Raw genomic sequence first — 26,815 nt, 5'->3', positions numbered from 1 at the left:
ATCTGAATCACGTCTCGCTTTGTCGTATCATTATGTTGCGCTGAACTGTGCCTCGTCTACAGCTACTTTGCTCGTTTCTGAAGCTAGGCTTTTTGAGATATTTGCCCTTGCTTTTCTGCAGTTATGTCGTGTGCTTTTGGAAAGATGCCAAGATTGTTTGGGGGAAAACTATGGATCGCCCGTCGCACAGTATTGCAGTACAGATCGATATACAGGTCGCAAATATCGTTCTCAGTATTTGCTAGCGGAAGGTTCGACTGTTGTTCTTTCTACTGTTATAGGCGGAGGTAGTATCACGCTTTCTGATTTCAAAGTAGCTCTGAAAGAAAGAGCAGTTTATTTGGTCGAATGTTCGTCAGGGTTACTCCTGGTTTATCAGGAAATTTAATATTTTTTTGAATGCCATATCTTGGCGTATGTATGTATGCGCAAAGCAAACAAAAATTCAAAAGAATAGATTAGAACTTATAACGGTGATTGGGACCATTCTGTATTTTGTTAAGATTTATTTGTAAAACCCTTATGAATTACGGTAAAAAGTTCATACATAAACATTTCATGAATTCAAACATAATAATGAAAGTGATCTAGTGTTGGGTGGGTATCATGCTATGAGGCGCAGTAACGTTATGTCTCGTACTTCAGTAGAAATTCATTAGTGATATTTAGTATTAAGTAATACCATTTTGACAAATTCACTTTGCATTAGGGGCACATAATGTGCTTAAGTCGTGGTTCAGTTTTACGTAGTGATGGAATTCTCTTACTAATCTAATTTCGCATTCAAAGGCACGTAGATTTATCCCGACGAATAACAGGAACCCTTGTAATGCTATTTTGAAAGAATTCCCAATTTTCTATTTGAATAACGACGATGTCCCACGAGACTTATGTGCATGCCAATTTCACCTAAATTGAGACGTCAAACCCGAAGACGCGACAGAGCCAGTTTGTACATTCTTGGACTTGGTAGCTTAAAAGTAAAGTTCGTTCGTCAAAGCATTTAATGATGCGTTCGATATCATCATGGCGGTTGTGATGACATGAGACTGGTTTAGTTTTTAATTTTCAGTCGCTTTCGTTTTACGTTAGTACCCGATCTTGTCCTGCTCACATGCGTCGCGTTTTTATGGTACATTCTGCCACATGTAAAAATTTCTGACCGAAAAAAAGAAAATGCATTCACCTCCTATAGCTCAATAGTGCTCAAGCCAATGCTTTTTTTGCATCGAGTACCAGCATGATATGTAAAATATTATTTCCTTCCGATTATTGTTTGATTGAATGGCGGCTGTTATGCGTAGTCTGGTGCAATAGAGCAGAATGTGTTCCATTCATTGGTATTTTAGGGGCATTCTTCACCGATATGCATGTGAAATATCACTGTTATTTGCCAGTTTGTAGGCTGGTTTTTCAATGCTTTGTGTGTGCTTATTTATTGCTCTCGAGTGCAAGAGCATATAGCAATTCCTGACGTCAAATAATGAGTACTTGACCTATAAAAGAACAGAATTGTTTGACGTTCGTTTCAAGCTTGACTTCGTTTACTTTACCTCTGGTGTAAAGTGTCGTACATTGCCGAGTTCTGAAGTGGCGTGGTTCATAAATATTACCGTTTACCAGTGAAGTTGTTAACGCAGAAACAGGCTTTGGTTGCTGTAGACTTGTCTTTTAAAACAGATTGATATCGACTACATGCACAGAGTCTCAGTCAGTTTCTTAGTAGCTAAGTGCTGTATCAATATCATGAATTAGGAAATGCTCTTAGTAATCATGTAATGATTATGATATGGCTGATTTTCGTCTCTTCTGAATAAGTTAGTTTGGCCCTAATGAAGTCGTAGGAAGTTATAATATATGAAGCATCGTTTAAGTTTGTGTTTTACGTATCATAAATGTAGTTTAGTTTGTTGGAATGTATGTATATATAGTAAAATCATACAGCATGGTGATTGCAAATACCTTACAATCTACAAAATGAAAAGACGTTGTTGAGGATGTTTTAACAAATACGTAATAATGGATCGAAAGAACCGGGTTTTCAATCGTTCAAGCTCCTCTTTGAATGTACCTTCTGGATTCAAAGATAAGCCGCCTTCTCCAACCGCGTTTCGTTTTTTTCGTTCAATTTCCGTAGACGGAGCTCCCGAAACCGACAATGTAGATTCTGGACCCACATCTCCAGTTGCTTTTTCTGCGCCACCAACAGCCTCTCGCGCATTGGATTTCTACGGAGATTTTAAAGTTGAAAATTTTAAATCAAGGCATTCACGTTCGAAGTCTTATCACCATAGGCCACGATCTAATACATTACTTAGTAATGTCTTACTGAGATCTTCTCTAGAAAGAAGCATTAACAAAGCAAAACAGAGGCGAAGCTACTCCAATAGTATGGCGGTAATGATATTCAAAATGTAATATTTGTTGTTATTAGGTCGGCGTGTACGTAACATTTCCTTTTTCATGTGTATACTAAAATATATTTTGGGTAATACAGGCTATATAAATTCTATGTTTGTGTTAATGAAAATGTTGCCGCGACCTGTGCTTAGAACTACGAGTGACATTGTTTTGGGGTGGCGTCTATCTTTCCAGAATTTCATATGCTCGTTTTTATGATGCTGCTTTGCATATAAGAATGACATGTTGTCGATGAAATGCGGACTTGACATACCGCTAGCGGAGACTTCAACAACAGAGTTTATTTTCTTAGACTGAACTCCCTTGACGCTTCAAATCGTTTCTCCTTCCACGGAGGTTTTATATCCCAACAGACATTAATTGTCTGCTTTTGTTATACCACTAAATTCCTGATTTATATCTCTGAATTTCTCCTATTTTAAATTAGATAATTCTATTTGAATAAGCACTTATTCATGTGGATTTCAATTTTTAGTTATCGTATTTTGAACGTGAGTTTAAAAACAGACAATACAAATGTTTTCTTAAACTACACTAAATTTTATATAGGTATGAAATGAATAGGGACTTTCATTCCCGACAATCGCCCAGAAACCATAATTAAAGGGTAGGGATAAAGGAGAACGAGGGCATTCAAACTGGGCAGCCAATGTCGAATGCAGTTATCACTTACATTTTCCTATTGTTTGGTAGAAATAATTGCTAATTAAATAGATTATTTCATTTGTTTGTACTTTCGTCTTATCTGTTTTGTTTGATTGCAGAGTGATCCTGAATTTATGTCTCCGCCTTCTTCGAATTTGCATCATCTGAAATCTGTTGCTGGGAGTCAAGATCTTACAGCGAGTGTTTCTAGAAGCTGCAAAATTCGTCGTCAATTGTCGGATAACGCCTTAGCTAGACGTGGAAGCATATGTGGACCTATTACAGGTGCGTTTTTGAAGATTCACAAAATTCCAATAAATTGTATTTATGTGTAAAAAGCTACAAATATGTCTAATAGGTTTTGCTATGAATCACAGCTTGGTGTCCTGCTCGACATGAGTGCTGTCTGTATTAGTACCTCTGACCCATTCTTATTCCAATGATTTTTTTTAACCCCGCCTTGAATATATACTGTACATTAAAACCACTAGATTGTCCAGTCTTTTGAAAGGTCAATAAAAGTTTTCAGCCGCCAAACTCGGTTGACTATAAACCCAAGGACTTCAATGATGTGGACTCACTACTTTTCCAGATCATATAGACACGAACTGCTCGTCAATCGGTATTTACTAACGCGCAATCCAGCACTATGATTCTTTATAGTGACAGTAGCCCTTCAAATTTTAGTGGTCGCTCATAACTTCGCGTAGGGATCATTCTCTTCAACTTCTGAGCGAGTTTCTCGCGAGCTTGCTTTGAGCAAATATCCTTGAAATTACTTATAGACGACGCCATTGTCCACTTTTAAATATCTCCTCACTTTACACAATAGGAAAATACGGGAAACGAGATTCGGTGTTCGCTAGCTATGATGGTCATCTCGGTGCTGGATTTGGAGGAGAAACAAGCAACCTCGTGCGTATGCGAAACAAGCTGATGGGAAATTCTGCCCCCTCGTTGACAACGGCTGTGGTAAGAAAACCGCGTACTTGATATGATTTCAAAACTTCCGTTGGGTTGTTGTATAACTTATACAGTCCTAACAAGATATATCATGTACAAAACAGTAAATGAGCAAATTAAGTATTTTTATATAGGTATTCATTTATAGTTGGTTGGTTAAAATATCACAGCAGTTTCGATAAATTTCCAAATTTGTTAATGTTACATTCTGATTTTATTCGTATTCATAATTATTCATACAGAAAGAACAGTTATCATCATCTTACTCGTTTTCAAGAAGAGGGAGCATAGCAACGCCGTAAGTTTGCTTTATTCATTCTCAAATATATTTGGTTCTCTGCACCGTGGGCAGAACAGTTATTTTTAGCTAAAGATGTCTACGGTAGTTCCTATAAGGCCGTGGTGGCACTAGAGAGTCGCACATTTTGTGCTGCTTTTTATTTTCAAACCATTCGTAAATTTTTAATCAATATATATTTTAGGGTGTGTGGTGGGTGGAGAACTGTATGCGTATTTCTTGTTGTATTTCGGATAATTATTCTCAGCTTTACTTTATTACAACGTTTTCCAGTCGGTCAGGAACTGGGTAGAAATTTTGTTGGTATTTGGTGTAGTATTACCAATATTCTTTAGTTCTTTATTATTACTATGATACTAATTATGCCTTGTAAACTACTTGAAACAAAAGCGGGTGTGCGACTTGCAAATAACATAGGGATAGCTGGGGATACATTGAAGATTGGACAAATAATTAATAAAGCACCTAGTTTTTATGCATGAATAGAATGAAGAGTCAAAAAAATTGGCGGAGGGGTGAATTTTAACAGAAAAAGTTGGGAAGTAGTCTCTATTATTCCACTTTATTCATTACGTCAGTGGTAAGGATGTTATTACACAAGTTATGAAAGTTAATAACTATAGTATAGTATATTTATATATGGGCCATGGTAAGAGTGGGCATAAATCAAATTAAATTGTATGTGCCGGTGAATCGCTCACTCATTTACACTTTCGCTTCACGCGCGCACACTCACTCACGCGAGTGTTCGTTTTCTTTTTATTATCCGGGAACGTGTATGAGCAGCGAATGCGTTCTCTATAACCGTATTTCACAGTCTGTTCGGTGTAGTGTAGTTTTCCAACACTGTATAACGGCATAATAAAACCCAACCGCCGCTTGCTCGCTACCATTGTAAAATTGCACTAGATTAAACAATGAAGTCTTCATAACGTTCCGATCGGCCAAAGATTTAACGACGTTTTTCATATAACCATATCATAAGAGTAATATGGCCAAGCTCAAATCATATATGTTCCGGGAAATTTTTTTTTACTGGAGGATAGTTGATTACTATACAACACTATTTATTGGCTGTTTCAGTGGGATTTTATTTTCATGTATCCCAGTAGTGGCGAGACTGACAAGATTATGATATTAGGATAGAAAAATTAGTGGAGCGGTGACGATATTTTTCTATCAAGGAGAAAGTCACTTCTGTACCGTAATGTTTGATCTAATACGAAGGCGCGACCGACGGTCGTCGGTATTCAATGCCGTCATAATAGTCTATCCAACCCCGATATATTTTCCGTAATCCCAAGACTTGTACGTTTATATTAGGAATAGCAATCTAAATATCGAGTATACGTAGAAATAGAGATGTACGCGTAACATGAAATTTCCATTTGAATATTCTGCTGAAGTGGGGCGAATGCTCGATTTGAATATTTGACTCTTGTAAAATTTTAATAAACTGCTATAACTTAAAAGAAAACGTTTTCAAATTGCGAGTATATGAAAGAAGGGGTAAATTGGAACTACCGGTAATTTAATTTCCGTCAATTTTCGCTAATACAATTTTCCATATAAGAGAGCAGACCTCTCTATCAGAAATTATATTTATTAATCCATAATGCTTTAAATTGAAAAATCGACCGATCGATGGTAAAGTTTAATTCTTTCATACCACGGAGTTTAGTTTCGCTATCGAGGCGTTTCGACATATGAAAAGGAGTATCGATTTTTTTTTCTTGAGGAATTTTACGAGCTCCAAGTAATGCAAGGTTTGACATTGCTTAGGTAGGAAGATACATCAGTTACATTGTGTAACTGTAAAACGAGTGATGAATAAAAAATAGTACCATTATAAAGACTTAGAAAATGAGGATTTCTCCAGTCTCCATTAATGCAATACGTTTTTTAGTATAATTCGTTATTTCGAAAGTATGATCGGATATATTTGGTATAACCCTTGATAAAGTCGGATAATCCACATAGTAATATTGAAAATCGAACCCAAAAATTCAAAAATTCAAGGAATCGTGTCAGTTCATAAAACGTTACAAATTAATAATATATTCGAAGTTAGTACGTTACGGAGCCCAGTTGCGTCACAAGTGCCCGCAAATGAACTTTGACGCTGTTTCGCTTACGTTTGTCGTTTTAGGCCTCCAGGCTATAAGTGTTAAAATCAGTAAACGTTATAGTGTTTTGAGGCATTTCCATTTTCGCAGTTTCTAGCGATTTTTTAAACTAAAAATGACCCACACTTAATTGTTTAGTTACTTTAGACCTTGTCTTTTTACTTCTCAAATGGATTGTAAATTTAAAGTTCTCAAAGTGACTCAAACCAGGTGCCGCAATTTGCCAAAGATTAGACAACTTTACAATGCTATCTATTCCCGCGGATTTTCCGTTTCGTATTCCATATATTTTGTTACCTTACAAGATAACGTTATAGTTTAATGGTTCCTTATAAGGGTTGAGATTATTATCTAGTTTTTTAATATCGATGTTAGTCACACCGAACTTGATCTTGACAGTAATATGACAAGCTTATATTTTGAGAGCAAAAAATGAATAAGTAATGTGGACCATATTATTGCTAATATTTTAGAAATAAAATTTTCATTGATATAACGAAGTTAGGAAATTGTAATCTCGCTGATTTTTTCAACAGTGTTTTAATGTAGTTATCGTAAACGATACATCGATATGTTTTATGTTAAATAAAGCTAAGAGCTCTATCATCCAAGTGTATATGTGCCAGCATATGCCATAGGGATTCGACTATCCATACATAATTTACACCATGTTTACGGTGTTATATACTGCCTTTGCCCTCTATCTCTTATGTCATCATCATCGTCATTAGACGGAGAAAGCTTTTTTCGTCAACTGTCTGTAATGTGAAAGATGGTATTTACAATAAAGACACCAGTTCTACGTGCTGTGGCGTAAGTTTAGTTGCTCAAAAAAGAGCATATCGTCGAAAAACGTTGTACATTTTTCATATGAAGAAATTAGAAGTTTCGTGTAGCCTCATTTGTGGAGTTTTCTGGTGACAATATTGATAAAGGAATCATGTTAACTCCCGGAGGTAATGATCCTTTTAAAATCATTCGTCAAAGCTTGAGTGTTTCGAATCTTCAAAGAAGCGTTTCGAATAATCTCCTCACAAATGAGTAAGTTATCTTATTTTTGTGGTCATCGTGACTGTGGGTTTTTGTTTGATTTTGGAACTCTTTATTTCTCCCTCCTTATGCATAAAACTACTTTTTATTTGTTTGATATTTAAAGGATCTTCTGCTGGTGTTATGCGTAGGCCGCACCCCCCATTTTTGTACAGTTTAAGTAGTCTAGTATGTGTTCATGAATAAGTATTATGATAATAAAAAAAAAACTAAAAAATTTAGAAATACTGCACCAAATACAACGCACAATTCATCACCAAAAAGGTCAAAGTTCCGATCTGGGGATGAATTCCTCGTCGATTGTGAAACGTTGGCCAAGGCGGAAGTGGATAAATAAAATGCTGACGAAAAAAGGGTTGTAAAATCGATAAAATGAGCGAACGAAATAACATTTCGTTGATGAGAAAGACAAACATGAAACCCATTTTTGGAGCAATCATTGTCGTTACTATTTTAAGATAAGGAGGTTTCCTAACAGTCGCCAGTTATAACCCAGATGTTTTTAGCCCTTTTCGAAATATTCTACCCTTTGCCTATTGGAATCTCTTTATTCCCCCCTACACTGTGCATACAACTCTGTTTCCGCTGTTTGTTCAATTTTTAAAAGATCATTAGCTCTTATTATCCAGAACTCCCACTCTTTCTTGCTTTTGTGCAGTTTGAATATTTTATGATGCGTCTATAAATATGTATTATAAATAGTACTAAATAACTTAACAATGTTTATATAACTGTTTCACACACGAGGTAATATTGCGTCTGTATTTTCTCCTCGGAAATAAGTAAATTCGTCTTTGGTGGGAATTGGTTGGTAAACGCTATTCTGGAACTCGTTATTTTCCCCTCCTTATGTCTACTTCCTCCTAGTGTGGTGAGTTAGAATAGCTGATTAGAATAGCCATGCGATTGGGGCGGAGACAGCTATGTGCATAATGCATATGAAATTTCATGATACTTCCTTGGAATGAAGAGCCCTACAAATGTTGAATGCAATATAACATGGTTTGTCTATCATTGGCGTATTGTTCCTACTCCAAGTAGAAATGGTCGTCGGGAAGATCAATTCCAAATTTTACAGCTTATCAGATTTTTACGTCGAAGTCATATTTGCCTCCAAAGGTCGTTATCCTCAAACCATAATGCTTAGGTCTGGGATAACTGATGTGAACTTTAAGCTTTACTCTAAGGTAGTAATATATCGCGGTTTCTAACGCTACCCGCAACTTTTGAATGCTCGAATGACGATAGTATATTTTTGAAGGAAGATTATCACAAACATTGTTCTTCACACTTCGCAGTCAATGCCTTGATTACACGCTGATTTATTGTGACGTCACAGTAAGACAATGTATATAGCCTTTTATTAGGTAACTTCATAATTGGTTTTGCGCGTTTTCCGCGCTTACATGAATGCAACATTTGTAGAAATACCATTCTCTCCATATTTTTGTTCTAATTGATGCGGTTCCATTATAGTTATATGCTGATTGATTAAAACGATTTGATTGATTGTGGCTTGTAAACGCGGAGGTTAGAATTTGATTGATAATTATCTATGACACAACACGTGTATCAGAAAACCTTGAAATATCGATAATAAATTTATATAGATACCACACGACTTTATAATCTCTAAACGCAATGGAATCTAGTCCTCGAATTTAGTGTTTGTTTTTGAAGTCCTGTAATCGAGCGCAGCACGTTTGCGCCCTTGCAATGAGATAAGCGGTACTAAGACGGATAGCTTTCTAGGAAATCGTAGTTTGTACAAAGAAGTTTGATAGAACATGGTGTTAATAAGTTCTTACGTGCCATTCGTGTGTAACTTATTAACTCAGCGTGACTTTATAGCATGTATCTTGATGATGCTAGCAGTCGGTCGAATATATTCAGTAATATTAATTCCAGTAACTACGTTTTCTACGTTAGCATAAGTGCTCGGTTACTATATGACGTTGTTCAAGCATTTTGAAGTTTTAAGTTGGTCTCAAGAGGGCGACAAAAGACTCTCTTCTCTAACCTTACCCCATAATTGAATCGCACATGAAAATTCAGGTTTATATGCGGTTCAAGTGCGGCTGAGTATAGTTGTGTCACTTGTTAGGTCTCGAGAGGCTTTCAAAGCTTTTATTGATTCCGGATATAACATTGGCGGACGCCTAGGCCATGTACTTTGCTCGGCATTTTGGAATTACCGTTCAAATTGTGAACAAGTTCAGAGGCTTGTTTTGTTACTGTACTTTTTTTTTTAAATAGTGCAACAAGTTCAGGTCGAATAGCGCATGATTGCCACCATTTATTTATCTTTGACAAGTTCAGGTCGATCTATGCCTGTAATTTTACGAAGGTATTCAGTTCCAGTTTAATTTACATCAACATAGTTTTTGAGAATTTGTAAGATTAAGATAATACATATCCACACGGCATCGTTAAAATTAGAAGGTAGCCAGAAATTTTGTTGTGAGCATTCGTTTACTGTGTTCTAGCATTTGAAATTATGGTCGCAATGTTGAGCAATACTTTTTGTGGTTAACACTTTCAACACGTTTTGGTGTGGTTTCACCGTAATTAAGTCGAGTAAATGTTGCCAAATTTTTGTAAAAAGTTGCCGGAGGCTCATTTTATCGTCAGGTTTGCCGACTACATTTCAAGTACTTTGTTTGCGCGGTTTACTAATTCCCTGCAACTAAACATATAATTCCGCTGCAGATACAACATTAATCTTATTTCGCAAATTTAAATTTTATGGAAATGGTGTACAGTTGATATCGCTGTAAAATCAGTGCCCCATGCACAATCGCCGATAGTGTGATTCCCCGACTTGCGATTGAATCGATTTTTGTCATCCATTTTCATTCCACCTGTCTGGTTTAATTTGATTATTGTTGCAAGCCTCCATTATTAACTAGCACCAGTTTCTGTTTTAATCAACTGACTGGTAGGCTTCTTTACGACCCGATTTATCGATAGATAAGTTTAACGTATTCTGGAATTGCGGTTGTAGATGGAGCTCCAAAAAGCTCCCTGCTTTTGTCAAAGGCCACCCCTTTAATGCAAAAACGTGAGTCAATCTGCATTCATAACCCAAACTCTAACGAGATAATTACTAATTTTCTTATTTTGAGCGTTGGCGGTTGTGTTTTTTTAGCAGGGGCTTCGTACAAAAGATCCGAGGGAAGTGGCAGAAACGTGCAAATGCTATGATAGAAATCGATTTTATTGGGTACTCGTCAATAAATTCATTCGCTTTACGTTTTCCGATATGGTGATGGGGCATTTTCTGAAATTTGTTTGTTTGCAAAAATTAGTTTTACTAGCGTGTTTCTTGCCAGCATGTCCCTCATTAACAGGTCATACATATGTCATGCGTCATGTGGGGATAAATAAGGTCAGTGGTCAAATTTTGTACCAAGTCATTTTCGTTGACCATTCTTGAGTTCTTAATCGCATTAAAGTTGTTTTTATTACTGCTAATCCGCCCTATAACCTCGTACGTGAATATAAGAATGTATTTTACTGCAGGGACAATAACATTGATGCTCGTTGGTCGTGGAGTAGGCAGGAAATATGCGGCGCGACGTACAACGTATTTGAAAACGGATGGACGGAGTATTATGTCGCGTTGTAGGATTGTTTAAGACTATGTGTAATCAATTGGAATGTCTTATTATCCTGTTTGCCTATAGTAGTCTTCTTATCAAGTTCATAATTGGATATTCTGATTGTATGCCTACTGCGCAAAACATATGAGTAACTTTAAAATCTAATTTTTGAGTCAGATTGCTAATTACTTACGTCACACGCGGAAATGTAAAATCGTTGAAATGTCAAATACCTGAAATTTCAAGGAAACTGCCTTCTATTTATGTAAGACGAGTAGCCATTGCAGTAACCTGTTGCGTGCTGTTTCGATACACCATCTCTAAGGAAATATGCACTGGGACTGGGCATTTTAGAAATTGGTGAAATATGTGAGCATAGCAGTGTAGAATTGTATTTAAAAGCATTGCGTTTTAATGAAAAAGCTAGTCGTTTTTGTCTTATGCAGTTAAGAACAGATAAAGATAAATTGTACTGATGAATATTGCACGACCCTCACATTTTGTGTAGGTAAGCGGATTCCGTTTAACACGCCTCTAACCTTCAACATATACACTTAAAGTAGAACTATTGCACAACACGCCTTTTTTCCATACCTCATTTTTCATGTTTTTCCACTGATGTTTCTTTTGTTGCTATCCGCTCTGTGCCAACCTTACCGGGCCTGTTTTGTCGCTACCACTTCACGCTATTCGTTTTTATAAAACTATTTTATTCAAGACGGATATAAGTCACATACTGGGAAATATGTATTACATCATCGCTAATCAGGTTGTGTCGTTAGTAACAATGTGTCAGAAGTTGACCTACCAGTTCTCCACATCACTCTGTTTTCTGATTAGTGGGTAGCAGAATTTTCAATTTAATGACAACATTTTTAACTATTTGCGTTTATGATATCATGTTTTCCTTAGTGATACAACGACGCTATGATAGAATTTTTCAATCGCTGCAACATTTTATGTGCTGTGAATTTGTGTGAGATTTATTCCGCATACATTATTTAAAAGTTTTAGTGCTTATGTTTCAGCCTCTCCGACTGTAATTTGACTATTTCTTCGATATTATAAATCAATTGCGTTCGGGCACTATGACCCATATTTTAGGCCGTCGTGTTATTAGCAGGATTTGTGCGCATGATGTTAGGTAGTTCTGGTGTTTTAAAATTCTCAAAAGATTTATGAATTCTGAATTGGTTTAATATGAGAACTTCTTGATCGGTAGCTATACTCTTTGAGTTGGTAGTTTATTATCAAATTTGGACAGGCCACTCGATAAATCACAAGTTCTCTCAGCACGCTCGTGTTTCACGGATATTATTGATTGATTTTCTAGGCCTTTTCAACGTCGTTTGCGCCCACGGCAAAACGGTCTTGCCTCGCATAAACACAATAGACCCATTATGAAGCGTATAATCGAAAACCGAAGGGCATATCAGTGCTTTCATTCCGCTGGGATAGGCTTTTGAAAGCATGGTGTACATTTTACCAAAGTGTGCTAAAATCGCAACGCGTTTCAAAGGCTTTTATTAATTGTTTATGGGCACTCCTTTAAAATGCGGTCAAGGCAATATAACGAACGTGCGCAAGCTTCTTTACGACCCATCAGTGCGGATTTCTATAAAAATCTGTTTTGTTGGTTGCCAAGAAAGTGTGTGTTAGGTGATAGTACATTAATATATATATATATATATATATAGATAGTGATGTTAGTTGATACTTTTAACTATATTTTCTTATGTAGGCTACTTAACTAGTTCGCTCTTGGCTAGATAACTTCAGTATAAAATATGTCTCTTCTTCATTTAGTTCTGATTTTGGTGAAATTTTTCAGTCTAGATTATTCTAAATTTTCTTCTGTTGGCCTCTTTTTTGTAATGAATTTTTAGGCAAACCATGAATATAGTTACAGAATACAGGTATCAATTTAATTCCCATGTTTTCTATCCAGAAATATTCTAACATATAAATTAGATAGATATTAATATTACAAATACTTGCTTTCAATTTGTTCCTTGGGGCAGAGTAGTTTTGTATGTTTGAGTATACTCTGATTAAAGCACTGTTTATTGAATAATCCAACTAATATAATGCCAACAAAAGTAATTAATCTTATTTTGTAATATGGAAATAATATTTTTGTTGTAACTCCTTTTTAAGCAGAGGAATTTTATTTAATTATTGCCTGTTGAGTGCTTTATGATAGCATGAAAATGTTCCATTGTGGTTGAAAAAGGACTGATGACAATTTTATATGTAAAAGCAGGGCGTGTTTGATGGCTAGTATTATAAACCTTTTTTGGATGGATTAAGTAGAATTTCTGAAAATTCAAAATGAAATACCATTTAATAAAATTTCTAAACCTTCACTCATCTTCCCCAGAGACAGAGTAAGTATTCTTTCTGTTATATATAGGAATTTTATACTTTCAGTCCTTAGCTTAGATAGACTGTTCTTCCCAGATGGGCAACATGTTTCTTTTTTATGTGATATATGATATTTTGTGATAGTTTTTTTGATAATTTACTTCAAACAAGGAGTAAAGCAACCAGTGTTATGTTAGAGAATGCTATGGGGTGACCCGAAAAACAGCACCCATAAATTTCTTATTAAATACTTTTTCAAAAATGAGGAAAATTTTTTTAACACTTGAATTATTGTTTATGTATGATTTTGCCTAACGCTTCATTAATGCTACTGCTAGAGTAACATATATTGGGTCTAGAAAAAATTTTACGAACTTAAATTTACTGAACTGCCCGAAATATTTGTTGCTCTAAACATGGCTGCCTTGAAATTTATTTTTGAAGTGGCTTGAAATTATCATGATCCTCTTCAATTTGAATTCAATTGCATAAATGGAACTGAATGCTTTCCGTAGTGGATTATCACAAAAAATGTAGGGCTTGGAAATTATAATGTGATCATAATGTTTCCCTGTATTCAAAGTGATCTGTGATAGTTTTAAACAAAAGAATGTGGCTTGCCATTTTTTTCAGTTGGCAGTTGGTGCATCATGCTAAGCGTTTGAAATACGCTTACCATCGTACCTCTGTTTGTCCAGCAGCGGTTCAAATTCAGTGGGGGAAAATCATGTGAGAGGATTCCTTGTCATCCGATGGTGGTTCATGTAACCGTTTGTTGGTTGGTTACAACTATGCCTGCCGTTAGTAACCAGACGAAAGGCTGTGTTTTTCCAAATGGTTTTCCCTCCCCCAGCCCCGTGGATAAATATGAATCCTATCCTTGTGTTACCATTAAAGAAATCATCATTTGCATGAAAATTTATATTATTTATCTAGAATGCATATTGAAAACACTCCACATCAATCACGATTTACACGCAAATTTACATCATTTAGAAGTATATATTGAACAGTAATCAGTCAGTTTAAGAAATCTATTGCTGTCAATTTAGATTGGCATTTTAACTATGCTATAGGGGCCTTTCTAAATTGATTTTGTCACAACTAATAAAAGCACAGATGTGTTGTTACTATGATAAAACAGAATATTCTTTGGCAGACATATTACTTAACCTTGAATGGGTTAGGGGGGGATTAATTTTTAAAATTGAGACTTGAGAATGACATTTGACTCTATGTAATGCATTAAAGCTCTTCTGTTGCCACAGTAACAGAGTAGTCACAAATGTATTATGAATGAGTTTTCCAAATAGTGTAAAATTGTCTCAGTTGTCTTCATTCAAGCATTGGCCTTAGATAAATTGTACCTGATTAGTATGGATTATCTATAGCTCATACTTGATTGAATTAAAGTTAAAGATTAATTATAGTCTGGTATGGCTTTCTATTATTCATTACTTTTGCTTTTTTGGATGTATCGCTGTGTTTAGACAAAATTGAGAATTCTTTTCTGAATTTTATAAATTTGCAGATGGTATGGGATATGAATTGTGAAAGTTTCCTGTGTAATTAAATGACATTTGAATCATGTTACATTGCATTTGGTTGTAATTAATACACAGATACAGGGTGACTCAAATAGAAACATAATCCGGGTCATTTGGAACATATTCTGGATGAACTTAACTTTTGAGAAAAGCATCCTAGATTACTGAAACTTTTTGGTACAATCATACACAAACATATAAGTTCAGTGGACTACAGAAGTGTTAAATAATTTTTTAATTAAGAAATTCATGGACGCTATAGTTCTGTTTTTTTCACCTTATAATTAAATTTTCATAATATGGGGATCTGATATTTCAGATATCCATGTCTTGCTTCCCGTCTTGACAATATTATCATTTTATTAAATCATTATCTAAGAAATCAAAGTGACTAATCAGATTGAGATAATGTAATGTAGTGTGATATTGATACCTTACATAAGCTTTTATTCTGTTATATTCAAATTCATTTTACGATAGTTTTTCATTTTTTTTGCATCTAGCAATTTATGTATTTCATAATCCAACTTATGCAGTTAATTTATAATTTACATATTCTAAATAAATATTTTCTGAGGCAAAATCAGGAAATAGGCCAATTTGAACACTTTAATTTTAAAATGGAAGATATGTGATATTGATTACCTAAACTCAGGAAAAAGGTTTTCTTAATAGACTCAATTTACCATGGATGAAATTAAATTATTTACAGATCTCACTGCATTATGCTATATATTGTTATGCAATGATTCACAAATGAAAATTTTTACCAAATAAAATCTCAATTCATATTCTTATTTTTAACAGGACAAGAAATTCATCAAACCGTCGCAGTCTCATTGGGCTTTCAAGCACTTCACCCACATTACCCAGGCCCCATTCACCAGGACTATCCGCTCAAGGTACAATTTCTAGGATTCTACTAAATATCTCGATACATAGGGAAATTTACTGGTACTCCAGTGGTATGTGTACCAGGTTAGGGTTAGGCCATAATTCTATTCAAACTTTCCTTATTTTAGTCCTAATACGAGTCCGGGGACTAGCCAAGTGACTGTCGTAGTATTTGTACCTGGAATTATGGCCTAACCCTAACCTGGTACACATCTTACGTTCCGTTTCCGCCATCTTGGTTCACATACTACGGGAGTACCAATTTAATTTATTATAATATCTAAAATATTTGTTACCGTGTAAAACAGGATAAAGTGGTCAAAGCGTAAGACTTTCCATGTTGAATTCTATGGCCCCTACCCAGGGTGTAATAAATTGCGTAGCCACTAGGCAGTACTGAACCAAAAAGTTCCTGACTCTTCCAAATAATATTTGCCTCTTAGGTACATATCGTGGGTTATCAATGGCTACTTGTATAGGGCCTTGTTCCGAACGAAAGACATGAATAGGCGTTTATAAAAAAAATGAATTTGTTGTCTTTCCAATTACACAGAGGCTTGTTTAGAGTAGAGCTGCAAGAACGCTCATAATAATCATTCTCCTTACATTTAATCCGACATTGGTCATGGAATTATGAGAAATAAAAATTTTTATAATTAAATTATCATGGGATTTCATTATCAGTTTCTATTCTTGCAAATGATTTAATAAACTGGAAACCATTATGCACTAATGGGAATGAATATATATTTTTAAATGGTTTTATATTGATCAATATGAAATTTGACAATTGACATTGGTTGCTTGATCATCCAAATTGAATGAATATGTAATAGTATTTCGTTGCGGAGTATTACATAAGTATATTATTTTTGGTAGAGGGTGGTTTTATTTGTTCAGTCACCAAACAGAAATATTTCCATGTGATGATTTGATTTGATGATTTCATGAACGAGCTACCGAGCATGATAAAATATAAAACTTATTGATTTTTCCTATCTTTAATATGTCTCTTGTGAATTTTATAATTTGATCCATGTTTTTGAGACAATTTCTCCATTTATTCTTAATATGGATACCAATTTGGCTAAGGATTAGAAAATAAAAAATTGTGGCAATGATGTTCTTTATCCAAAACTGCCTTCTTTAGAATTGAATTGAAATTAATTTTAAACCAGAAATGGAACTATGCTAGGAATTGAAATACCGTTATCTTCTTGCAATTCAATTTATTCTATTTTGAATAGTTTTTGTTCAAAAGAAAAGATACTGTACTAGTGCATAATAAAACTACTAAACTGATAACCTACGTAACTTTAATGTGTAAATTGATATTTTTCACAGTATGCAGCCCGATGGACAGTCCTCGGAACGTTTCACCAAATAATGCAGCTCATTTTTCATTCAACTCTGCTGCTGGAATAATACAAAGTTCCATGGTAAAAACACGATCTTCTGGCGCTCCTGCTGTATCTGTATTGGAAGGAAGGCGATGGTCAGTGGCATCCCTACCATCAAGTGGTTACGGCACAAATACACCATCTTCAACATTGTCTTCTTCTGCCTGTTCTTCTCAGGTTGGTACCCTTGTTAGCAATAGTTGTTACCAAATCTTGTCACAAAATATATATATGGTAGTTGGACAAGCATACCTATAGGGTGCCCCAAAAACAGCACCCGTAAATTTTTCAATTACTTCCATATGAAGAAACTTGTTTTGTGTATTGATTTATCCATATATATATGGTAGTTGGACAAGCATACCTACAGGGTGCCCCAAAAACAGCACCCGTAAATTTTTCAATTACTTCCATATGAAGAAACTTGTTTTGTGTATTGATTTATCCAGAAGTTTCAGTAATGTTATCTTCAGAATATGATCTAAGTGGCCTGGGTTCTGTTTTTTTTTCTGGGATCACCCTGTACATCTATAATTATAAATATGAGATATAAGCAATGTGTTGTTATATATTATAGGAAGGACTGCACCAACTGCCATATCAACCTACTCAAGAGGATATCCACTTTTTATCAAATCAATTCCATTCAAATGAAAGTATAAATGAAGATGAATCAGGTATTGTCTTGGTCTTGATTTAATTTAATAACATACCCAGAACTATTTTGTGAGATCCTTCATTTCTAGTGGTCACCGAATTGCAAATTTTACAAAGCCTTGTTCTAATGGAAGTTGTGAAATTATTTTGTTTGTTTGTGATTTTATTAACTTTACAATTTCAACTGCCTATTTATTTGACATTCCTGGGTTTAAAAAAAAAGAGTTGATGTTGAAATTTTAAGAAAAATTTATTTGAAAGTTTTAAAAGAAATAGGTATTATATTAAGTAAGTAAATAAGTAAGCTGGTATTATATTATATTTTTATCCATATACACTGCACAATGGAAAGTAAAATGTAGCAACTTTTTTGAGTTTTGCCCTTTTAGGTTAAAGCCCTCGATTTTGCAAGAATGGTATATTTCAATATTTTTGAGCGATCAGTCAACCTAGAAAAATGCTTCATTAGACATATATGCCTTATATTTAATTACACTATTGTTATACATATTTGTTTGGTATCTTATTGTAATAGAATATCTGACACGATATCAATTCTGTGAAGGTCGACGGAGCCCCTATCGACCCCGATCTCGCAGTCTAAGCCCAGGAAGGATGATGTCTCCTGCAGTTGATTCTGAAGTGATTATGATGAATAATGTATACAGAGAAAGATTTCCAAACGCCAAAGCTGAAATGGAAGAAAAATTGAAAGTATGTTTTATAATATCTTTTTTAGGGAATTGATGGTGAATTTTTATTAAGTCTTTTCACACACATGAAAGTTTTGTACCTCCTTACTTTATTATTATTTATAAACTAAAGCCTATAAAATATATTGCACATTCGGTTGTTGTATTATTGGATCGTTGAATTTGGTATTGGCACATAAAATACATTATGGTTCATGGTTAATGTGTTAGTTTACCAAACATTTTAAAATTCTCATCATCTTGTGAAAAAATTCAACTTTTTTCAATCTTTTTGCACTTTAATTTATATCGCAAAATCAATTTCATTTTTGTGATCTTAAGGTTCATTCAAAAACTGCCTTATGTGCAAATTGATTTCCTTTTATGAAATTCTCCCACATGATAAAAACCTTTTGTTATGCTGTGTTACATTCGAACTAGCTTTATTAGATCTTTGGAAGAAAATCTCTTTCTAATTTGAAATATTCAAATTGTTAGAAATTCATTTGGTTTTCATCAATTCGATTATTCTGTGAACATCTCTTTACTTATTTTGAACAAGAATTTTATCTTGGCAATATTACTTATACATGGAAAATGTCATTCTCATGGACTATGCTTGAGTTGATGTTATTCAAATTCAACCAGTTTATATTTGTAGAATTATAATTTATTTGTGTTTAATGTTTGGTTAATTGATTAAAAATAGTTTTCCAATTTTCCCTTTACCCCAGCTTTCACGCTAATTTTGAATAATTTCACGCCATTTAGTGACAAATCGACCATTGCTTATCTTTTTATTAAAGGATTTCATCGATTCGTGCTCATCGGACCAGCAAAAACCTGTTGCAGATGCAACTTGGAGTTTCGTGCACCACCAAGTATATGAAATGGCTCGTGCATGCCTCGGAAAATCGCAAGATGGCCTCATCACTGCAAATTATTTTTATGAGCTATCAGAAAAACTTGAAATGTTGATGGTCGATGTATGTTATTTATTTTAAACTGAATATTTAATTTAAATCATTAAATGGGTAATTAATTAATAAATCCTAATTAATTCTTTTCAACAGGCTCAGGAAAAATCGACGAATGGAGGAGGAAGTATTGTGAAATTAATTCGAAAACTTTTGATGATTGTTGCTCGTCCAGCTAGACTTCTCGAATGCTTGGTAAGTATCTGCTCTAAGAATATCAAAACCTCACAACTTTTATCAAAAGTTTCCCTTAATGAGGAGAATTGTTTATTCAATTATTTTTATATCTCTATCTAATATTGGCAAAAATTTACCTCAAATTTCAGGAATTCAATCCAGAGGAATTTTATTTGCTATTGGAATCTGCGGAATTTGTGGCGAAAGAAGGAAAGCATTGTATAGAAACAGACATTCCAAGATATATCGTCCAACAACTTGGTCTTAACAAAGATCCTGTTGAAGAAATGAAATCTCTGTCAAAACATAAATCATCTTCGAGTGAGAGTGAGAGCGATGCAGAGGGAAAAGGCCGAGATCAAAATCGAGATCGAATGATTGTGTCTGAAGATGACTTTGTAATTAGCAAGTTAATCAGCAATGGAGCATATGGGTAAGTTGAGGGCCCATGATGCTAATTTATATGCCTTTTGCTCTTAACAAGGCTCTGCACACTCAGGCTTTGCACGCTCACACTCAGTGACAAGTAATGAGCTATATTTTGAAAGGACCGAAATTTTTACAGTTCGTATTAAATACCCAAATTATAACTCCTCGGTTGAGGTGGTAATGGCAATTGAACCCAAGATTTTACTTGATGCTATCAAAATTAATTCTGACGCTTTAAACCACTAAACCACGAGCTCATATAAAAACCTATTCAAAATCACATTGCACAATTTATATTGGAATTATTGTTATTTTTTACAGAGCGGTGTATCTTGTGCGTCATAAAGAAACTAAACAAAGATTTGCAATGAAGAAAATTAACAAACAAAACTTGGCTTTACGAAACCAGATTGAACAGGTTTGATTTGGTTTCAAAGTTTGAATTTTGATAGTGTTAAATGAAGAAAAATTGGGCTTAGAACATTCAATTTATATGGGCTACAATAATTCATGTTTTTGTGTAATTAGTAGATACATTGAATTCATGAATGTACATACCTAAATTTATTGATTGAATGTATTGTACCAGCTTAGCTTATCCAAATAATTTTATGTTTTCTGTCTGTGGATTAATGTAAAAAGGTTAAAAACCACTAAGATATAGCTCCAGTTTTTCCGAGTGATGTCCATTGCATGCATCCATTGCATCCATTTATGACTAGTTGCAAGAATATAGTAACATTTAAATACAGGGTGTTCAATAATTTATGAAGTCAGTTCTCAATATATCTTAACCAGGTTTGTTGTGATTTATTCAGTGTTCATTAAGATTCTTTCAATTCATTCAATACACCTTTATATGGCCAAAGTCAGTTGAATGAAGCACATCAAAGTTCTTTTGAATACCCTGCCTAGTCAATTACTTTCCATACTTTGTGCTGCCACACACAATTTAACATCATTTCATACTTTTCTACAGGTATTCGCAGAACGGGACATTCTAACATTCGTAGAAAATCCTTTTGTTGTAACAATGTATTGTTCTTTTCAAACTAAACGTCACTTGTGTATGGTGATGGAATATGTAGAGGGAGGAGATGTGTCAACACTTATTAAAAATATCGGACCCCTTCCCATTGAGTTGGCTCAAATGTACTTTGCTGAAACTATAATGGCTCTGGAATATCTACATAACTATGGTGTGGTCCATCGAGACCTAAAGCCTGACAAGTAAGTGATTTCCATTTATATACATTCTATATATTATCATGAGATTATAATATGATTACTATGTGTAATTATGGGAAAGCAAAAAATTGTCATTTCAGAACATTAGTGGCTGTAGCAGTCTAATGGTTAAAGCATTAAGCAATTTTCGGGTACGAACCCCATGCCCACCATCTCACCCAGGGTGTAATAAATTGGACAGGCAGTGCCGAACCAGAAAGGTTGACTGCTTGTACAGTGCATTGTTCAGAGCAAATGCGTATAAAGGAAAATATTGATAAAGCATACTCAATGATCGTCGTGTTTGTGATACAGTACTCGAATATCTTTCCTACTGGGTCTGTTGTATCCATCGTAACTTAGGTCATATCCTGATCTTAAAAGTTACAATGAACATTGAATGCAGTGTAGTTATCCCTATCACATGACCCAGCCAAACATCTAATCATATTACATTTCCATTTTAGCTTACTAATTACCTCCATGGGACACATTAAACTTACTGATTTTGGACTTTCAAAAGTTGGCTTGATGTCTTTGACTACTAATACATACGAAACCGTGTTCATGGATCGTCAAATCCGTGGCACACCGGAATACATTGCCCCTGAAGTAATCATGCATCAAGGATATGGACCTCCAGTCGATTGGTGGTCAGCAGGAATATGCCTATATGAATTTGTAGTCGGTTGCGTGCCATTTTTCGGAGATACTCCAGATGAGCTGTTCACTCAAGTTATAAGTGGTAGGATATTACTTTTTATTTCTTGTATTTGAACGCTTCCTCAAAGCACTTTATTGATATTTTAATATCTTCGATAGTTATCAGACAATCACCATTGGTAATTATTATCGTTCAGTGCGATTCTCACTCAATTGTAAATACTTCTTGTGATGTAATTTGCACCATATTATAGTACAATTATGAGTTGGGCTTACGCTAGACCAGTGGCCGGTTAACTGCGGCCTATGGCTCTGATGCGTCCGTAATTAATTTTTGTGGCTTTCGAACGACTTCACTTTTAATGCATAGACGGAATATAGAACAAACAAAAGTTTCTTATAAATTCATTATTATCTGCGCACGGACATATGTCATAACAATGACTGTTGTATGACGTTTGTTTTGTAATAATCAGCCTGACGGGCCAACCGTTAGTTGTAATTAACACAGAAATAAAAGTTGCGGGCACATCATAATTTGAAGTTTAATGTGGCGATTGTTTGTAGGCAGCAGATAATGCGGCTTCACGCTACCGGAAATGTGTATATTTGACCTAGTAGAACCCAAAGTTTGCTGACCACTGCACCAGACCAACTCTCTATTCTATATCTTCACGCTAGTGGATCCATATGAATATAATGCAAAGATGTTGTAGCAGAAATAAAGATAATATACTATATTATAATTCCAGAATCTTATTGCATAATCCACATTTGTGTAATTGTGCAGCAAGAATCTTGACTAACACATCATAGCATATTATGTGTTTTTAAATTCGTACACTATGGAGAAAACTATATAAATATATAAATTGAACATTTTTTTTACAGAGGAGATTGTTTGGCCTGAGGGTGATGAATGCCTGCCAGAAGATGTCGTTGATTTAATTTCACAATTACTAGATCGTGAGCCTGAAAGACGACTCGGAACACAAGGCGCATTAGAGGTATAAAATTATTATATTCTTATTTGCACAAATCTTCATAGTTTCATGATTTTTTGTATAAGTTTGTGAAGTGAAGATAGTAGGCGTGTAAAGACATTTAACAAAGTTATGCTTAGTATATCTAGTATATCTCCTTTATTATATGGCTATTAAACTCAACTATGAGAGAATGACTTTTCAACTTTGAGTGGAATCACTCATTAAGTTTCTTCAAATAGTCACCTGTGATTGTAACTGATGAAAGGAGTGAAACTTTGTGTTATTCAATTAGTTATATTAATTTTTACACTGATTATGCTAATATTGTTAATTGCAAAAAAGCATCAATATATTTTCTCAATATTTACTCTTGTATCACTATGGCGGATGGTTAAAATGTAATGAATTTTTGTATTTTTTGTAGGTGAAAGAACATAATTTTTTTATAAACTTGGATTGGACAAGTCTTTTGAGACAGAAAGCTCAATTTATTCCATCTTTAGACGATGATGAAGACACAAGCTATTTTGACAGTAAGTTCGTTTGCAAAATTTTGAGTTTTATAAACGAAATAATTTGTTATAAGGGATTGCCATGCTCCCATCTTACAAAGGATGTAATAAAAATGGGTAGACAATTTCAAACTGGAATGATTTCAATCCTTCCAACTAAAATTAGCTTCTTGCATATCGTTAGGTATGGGTGTCTGTGTGGTAAGATTGTCCAATGATGATTTCACACAAGTGTAAATTTTATTAAAATACATCATAAAGTATCATTGAAACAATATTGATATATTCAAATTTGTACTTCAGTTGCCTTGATAAAACTATAACATGCTACAATTTTGACTTTACAAACAAACTGTTTTAGATCGTAGTGAGCGATATTGTCATGATATTGGAAATTCCGATGACGAGACAGCGGACGAAGAAATCATTCAACTTGCAAATTTCACATCTAGCACAAAAAGATATTCACAAGTGTGTATTTAGTCTTGTTGCTTTTTTCTGATTCGGTATGATGCAAGCTTAATTTTTTTGTTATTTTTTTTCAGACGTTCCAGACTCCGAGGAAATCATTGAACGATGATAAAACAAAGTTTCATTTACTATCAAATGCGTAAGTTTTGTTCTGCAATATACTATGGATAGGATTGGAATTTCATATTTATTCCAAGGGAAAAAGAAGCGATTAAGGCAGCTTAATCATATGCCCAACTTTAACCTCTAATATAGTTACCAAACCATGGCGCTTAGCAGCGAGGTGTGCCAACTTCTGAGCCATATTAACAACTTAATGTTATATTTCTTCGTACAGACATCGTCGTACCTCACAAGAGTCATCGAACGACAGTGATGCTTCTCCACCACTCACTGCAAGATCATCTATCTCTGCACTCGAATGTGAATCTCCACCGCTATCGGGTGTTTCCGTATCCAGTTCTCGTGTTAGCGACGTTCCAAAGTTTTTCATCTCTGGCGAGTCTGAAAGTGAATGTCTTTCTGCAACAGAAAGTGAAGTAAAAGTTGAGGTTGCGAAGTCTGACAAATCTACAAAAGAAGATAATAAAATTGGTGATGATGTCATCAATTCTATTGGAAATGATGATATCACAGAACTGAATAAAAAGAATGATAGAACGTCGAGTATAAGCAGCTCTGGGAGTGAGGCTTCTGATTCTAAATCGCCACTTCCACCTTTTCATCGCAGTACAAGTTCGGAAAGTTCAGTTGAAAGTGGTGGCAATAGCCCGCTTCCATGTTCACGGGCCGATTCTGGTACTAAAATTTTGGTGGAGGATCAAATGAAGGCAAACACGCCCCTGCCATCAAAAATAGAAACGAAAATTGAAATTCCAGGTCACAGAAAACTATGTCAAACCTTGTCTGATATCACACCACCATCCTTGCCACGTAATTCTCTGCTTGGTCATATCGGTGGCCCTAAATCACCAGAAATGGGTTCACTAAGCAGCATCAAGAAATCACGAAGTATGTCTGCAGATAGCCCTCTCGTGGTGAATGAATGTACTCCAAACAAATCAGGGAAAACTCTCACAAAGCCAGCCCACAGTCAAGGATTACTGACGCCGGTAGGCCCAATTTTCACGAAGCAAGCCCTTTCTCGATCAGTTTCCAGCACCATAGATGAGCGATCTCATTCCATTAACACACCCTCACCACTCGCGTTATCGAATGTTTCACCCACTCAAATCTTACAGAACAATCCTACTCAGCGTTTACACACCCCTGCTACTCATCCTCACCATCACCATCATAAGCACAGATATCGGCGACTGTCATCATCATCCACTCCTGGGTCAATGCCTCATCACATCGTGAACTCAGTCAAGACACCATCTCAACCTGGTGCGGGCGCTAAAATGCTAGCAGAGCGAGGTATCATGGACCAATCGTCTTTTATACCTGCGCATAGCTCCAGGTCGAGTCCCGCAAGTAGTAATAGTAGTGGAAATACAAGCCCTGATATGTCAGTACTGAGTCCAGGGACACCTCACGGTTCTCAAGCTGAAGAACCACTAAGTAGACATGTTATGTTAAGTAATATTCCTGATCTGAAACATCGACATTTAAGTGGTGATTTGAAGAGATCTCGATCATTGAAACGTTTCATGAAGTCATCGAGCTCCTCATCATTACAGGTATATAAAATTTCTATGCAATTTTATTTAGTTTAAATTGCATTTGAATCAGCGCTGTGGAATCAGACTGGAGTCAAGCCTGGGTTGTTTGATCAAACTCCTCAGAGTCTGAGGTCAGAGTCGAATTGCATACTTTCAATGGTAGTGAAATAAGTCAAAACTTTCAGCAAAAACTCAAATGTATTAGTTTTTCCAATTGTCCATTGGACTTGACAAACTTATCGTAATCAAAATCTGTTTTTCAATCCAGAATTAGAATCAATTTTTCTAATGTCGGAATTGAAGTTTTCAACTCCATAGTCCTTATTCAAATCAAGAATTTTTGGACCTCCAGAAGTATGTGCACCAAGATGGCACACAACCTGAACATTCTATGGGTAGCAGGTTATGGGTTCAGGTTGTGCGCCATCTTGGTGCACATACTTCAGGAGCGCCGAATTTTCTAATATATTGATTAATGAACTCTTCAAGTTCTAACTTTACCTCTCTTTTATCAATAAATTTGAATTATGCATGGGATGGTTTCACATTCAAATTCAATATAGCAATAACGTTTTTATCAAATTGATCATTTTAGAGTATATTGGTATATGAGGATTCAACTGGGCAAAAAATTTCGTCAATATGATGATTCAACATTATTTTATAGACTGAATATTACTAACACAGGCATTTTTATAAAACATAAAAAGTCACCATATATACTCAACCATATATATTTTCAGCTTGTTATCCCAACGAATGAAGACGGCAGCCTTCCTCCTTCACCACTTGCCAGTCCACTTGCGTTCAATACTGCTTTCAACTATAGTAACACTACTGCTGGGCCATCGATGCCGAGTTCTCGCGAGTCTTCACCAGGTCGTTCATTCTCACCTATCCCAGGGTCACCAAAACCCCAAATCGTCATCAAGCGTGCTGCACATGGGTTCGGTTTTAAAATGCAAGGTACTCCAGTGTTCTTTGGCAACAAAGGAAATTCATTCACAGTTCATCATATTGTAATGGTGAGTAAATTAATATGAAGTTCAA

General features: G+C 35.1%; 1 protein-coding gene across 5 annotated transcripts in view; it reads left to right on the top strand.

Moving 5' to 3' along the window:
* Nucleotides 1-26,815, top strand: part of LOC120344003 (microtubule-associated serine/threonine-protein kinase 3-like) — a 74,142-nt gene that overhangs the window by 43,846 nt on the left and 3,481 nt on the right. For 3 of the 5 annotated variants that reach the window (XM_039413079.2, XM_039413094.2, XM_039413101.2), the window contains 19 exons: nt 3,186-3,351; nt 3,899-4,038; nt 4,272-4,327; nt 15,824-15,918; nt 17,255-17,487; nt 17,888-17,987; nt 18,503-18,681; nt 19,466-19,645; nt 19,733-19,831; nt 19,963-20,246; nt 20,564-20,660; nt 21,222-21,472; nt 21,937-22,214; nt 23,024-23,139; nt 23,543-23,651; nt 23,992-24,101; nt 24,176-24,240; nt 24,439-25,783; nt 26,509-26,790. In XM_039413079.2, the coding sequence (XP_039269013.2) occupies nt 3,186-3,351; nt 3,899-4,038; nt 4,272-4,327; nt 15,824-15,918; nt 17,255-17,487; nt 17,888-17,987; nt 18,503-18,681; nt 19,466-19,645; nt 19,733-19,831; nt 19,963-20,246; nt 20,564-20,660; nt 21,222-21,472; nt 21,937-22,214; nt 23,024-23,139; nt 23,543-23,651; nt 23,992-24,101; nt 24,176-24,240; nt 24,439-25,783; nt 26,509-26,790 (4,185 nt within the window). Of the gene's footprint in view, nt 1-33; nt 2,398-3,185; nt 3,352-3,898; nt 4,039-4,271; nt 4,328-15,823; nt 15,919-17,254; nt 17,488-17,887; nt 17,988-18,502; nt 18,682-19,465; nt 19,646-19,732; nt 19,832-19,962; nt 20,247-20,563; nt 20,661-21,221; nt 21,473-21,936; nt 22,215-23,023; nt 23,140-23,542; nt 23,652-23,991; nt 24,102-24,175; nt 24,241-24,438; nt 25,784-26,508; nt 26,791-26,815 lie in introns of those variants that run through there. The other 2 variants (XM_039413106.2, XM_039413087.2) reach the window with 2 other exon arrangements.

This window comes from Styela clava, chromosome 1, assembly GCF_964204865.1.
Source record: "Styela clava chromosome 1, kaStyClav1.hap1.2, whole genome shotgun sequence".
Lineage (NCBI taxonomy): Eukaryota > Metazoa > Chordata > Ascidiacea > Stolidobranchia > Styelidae > Styela > Styela clava.
This window is presented reverse-complemented; position numbering and strand designations above follow the sequence as displayed.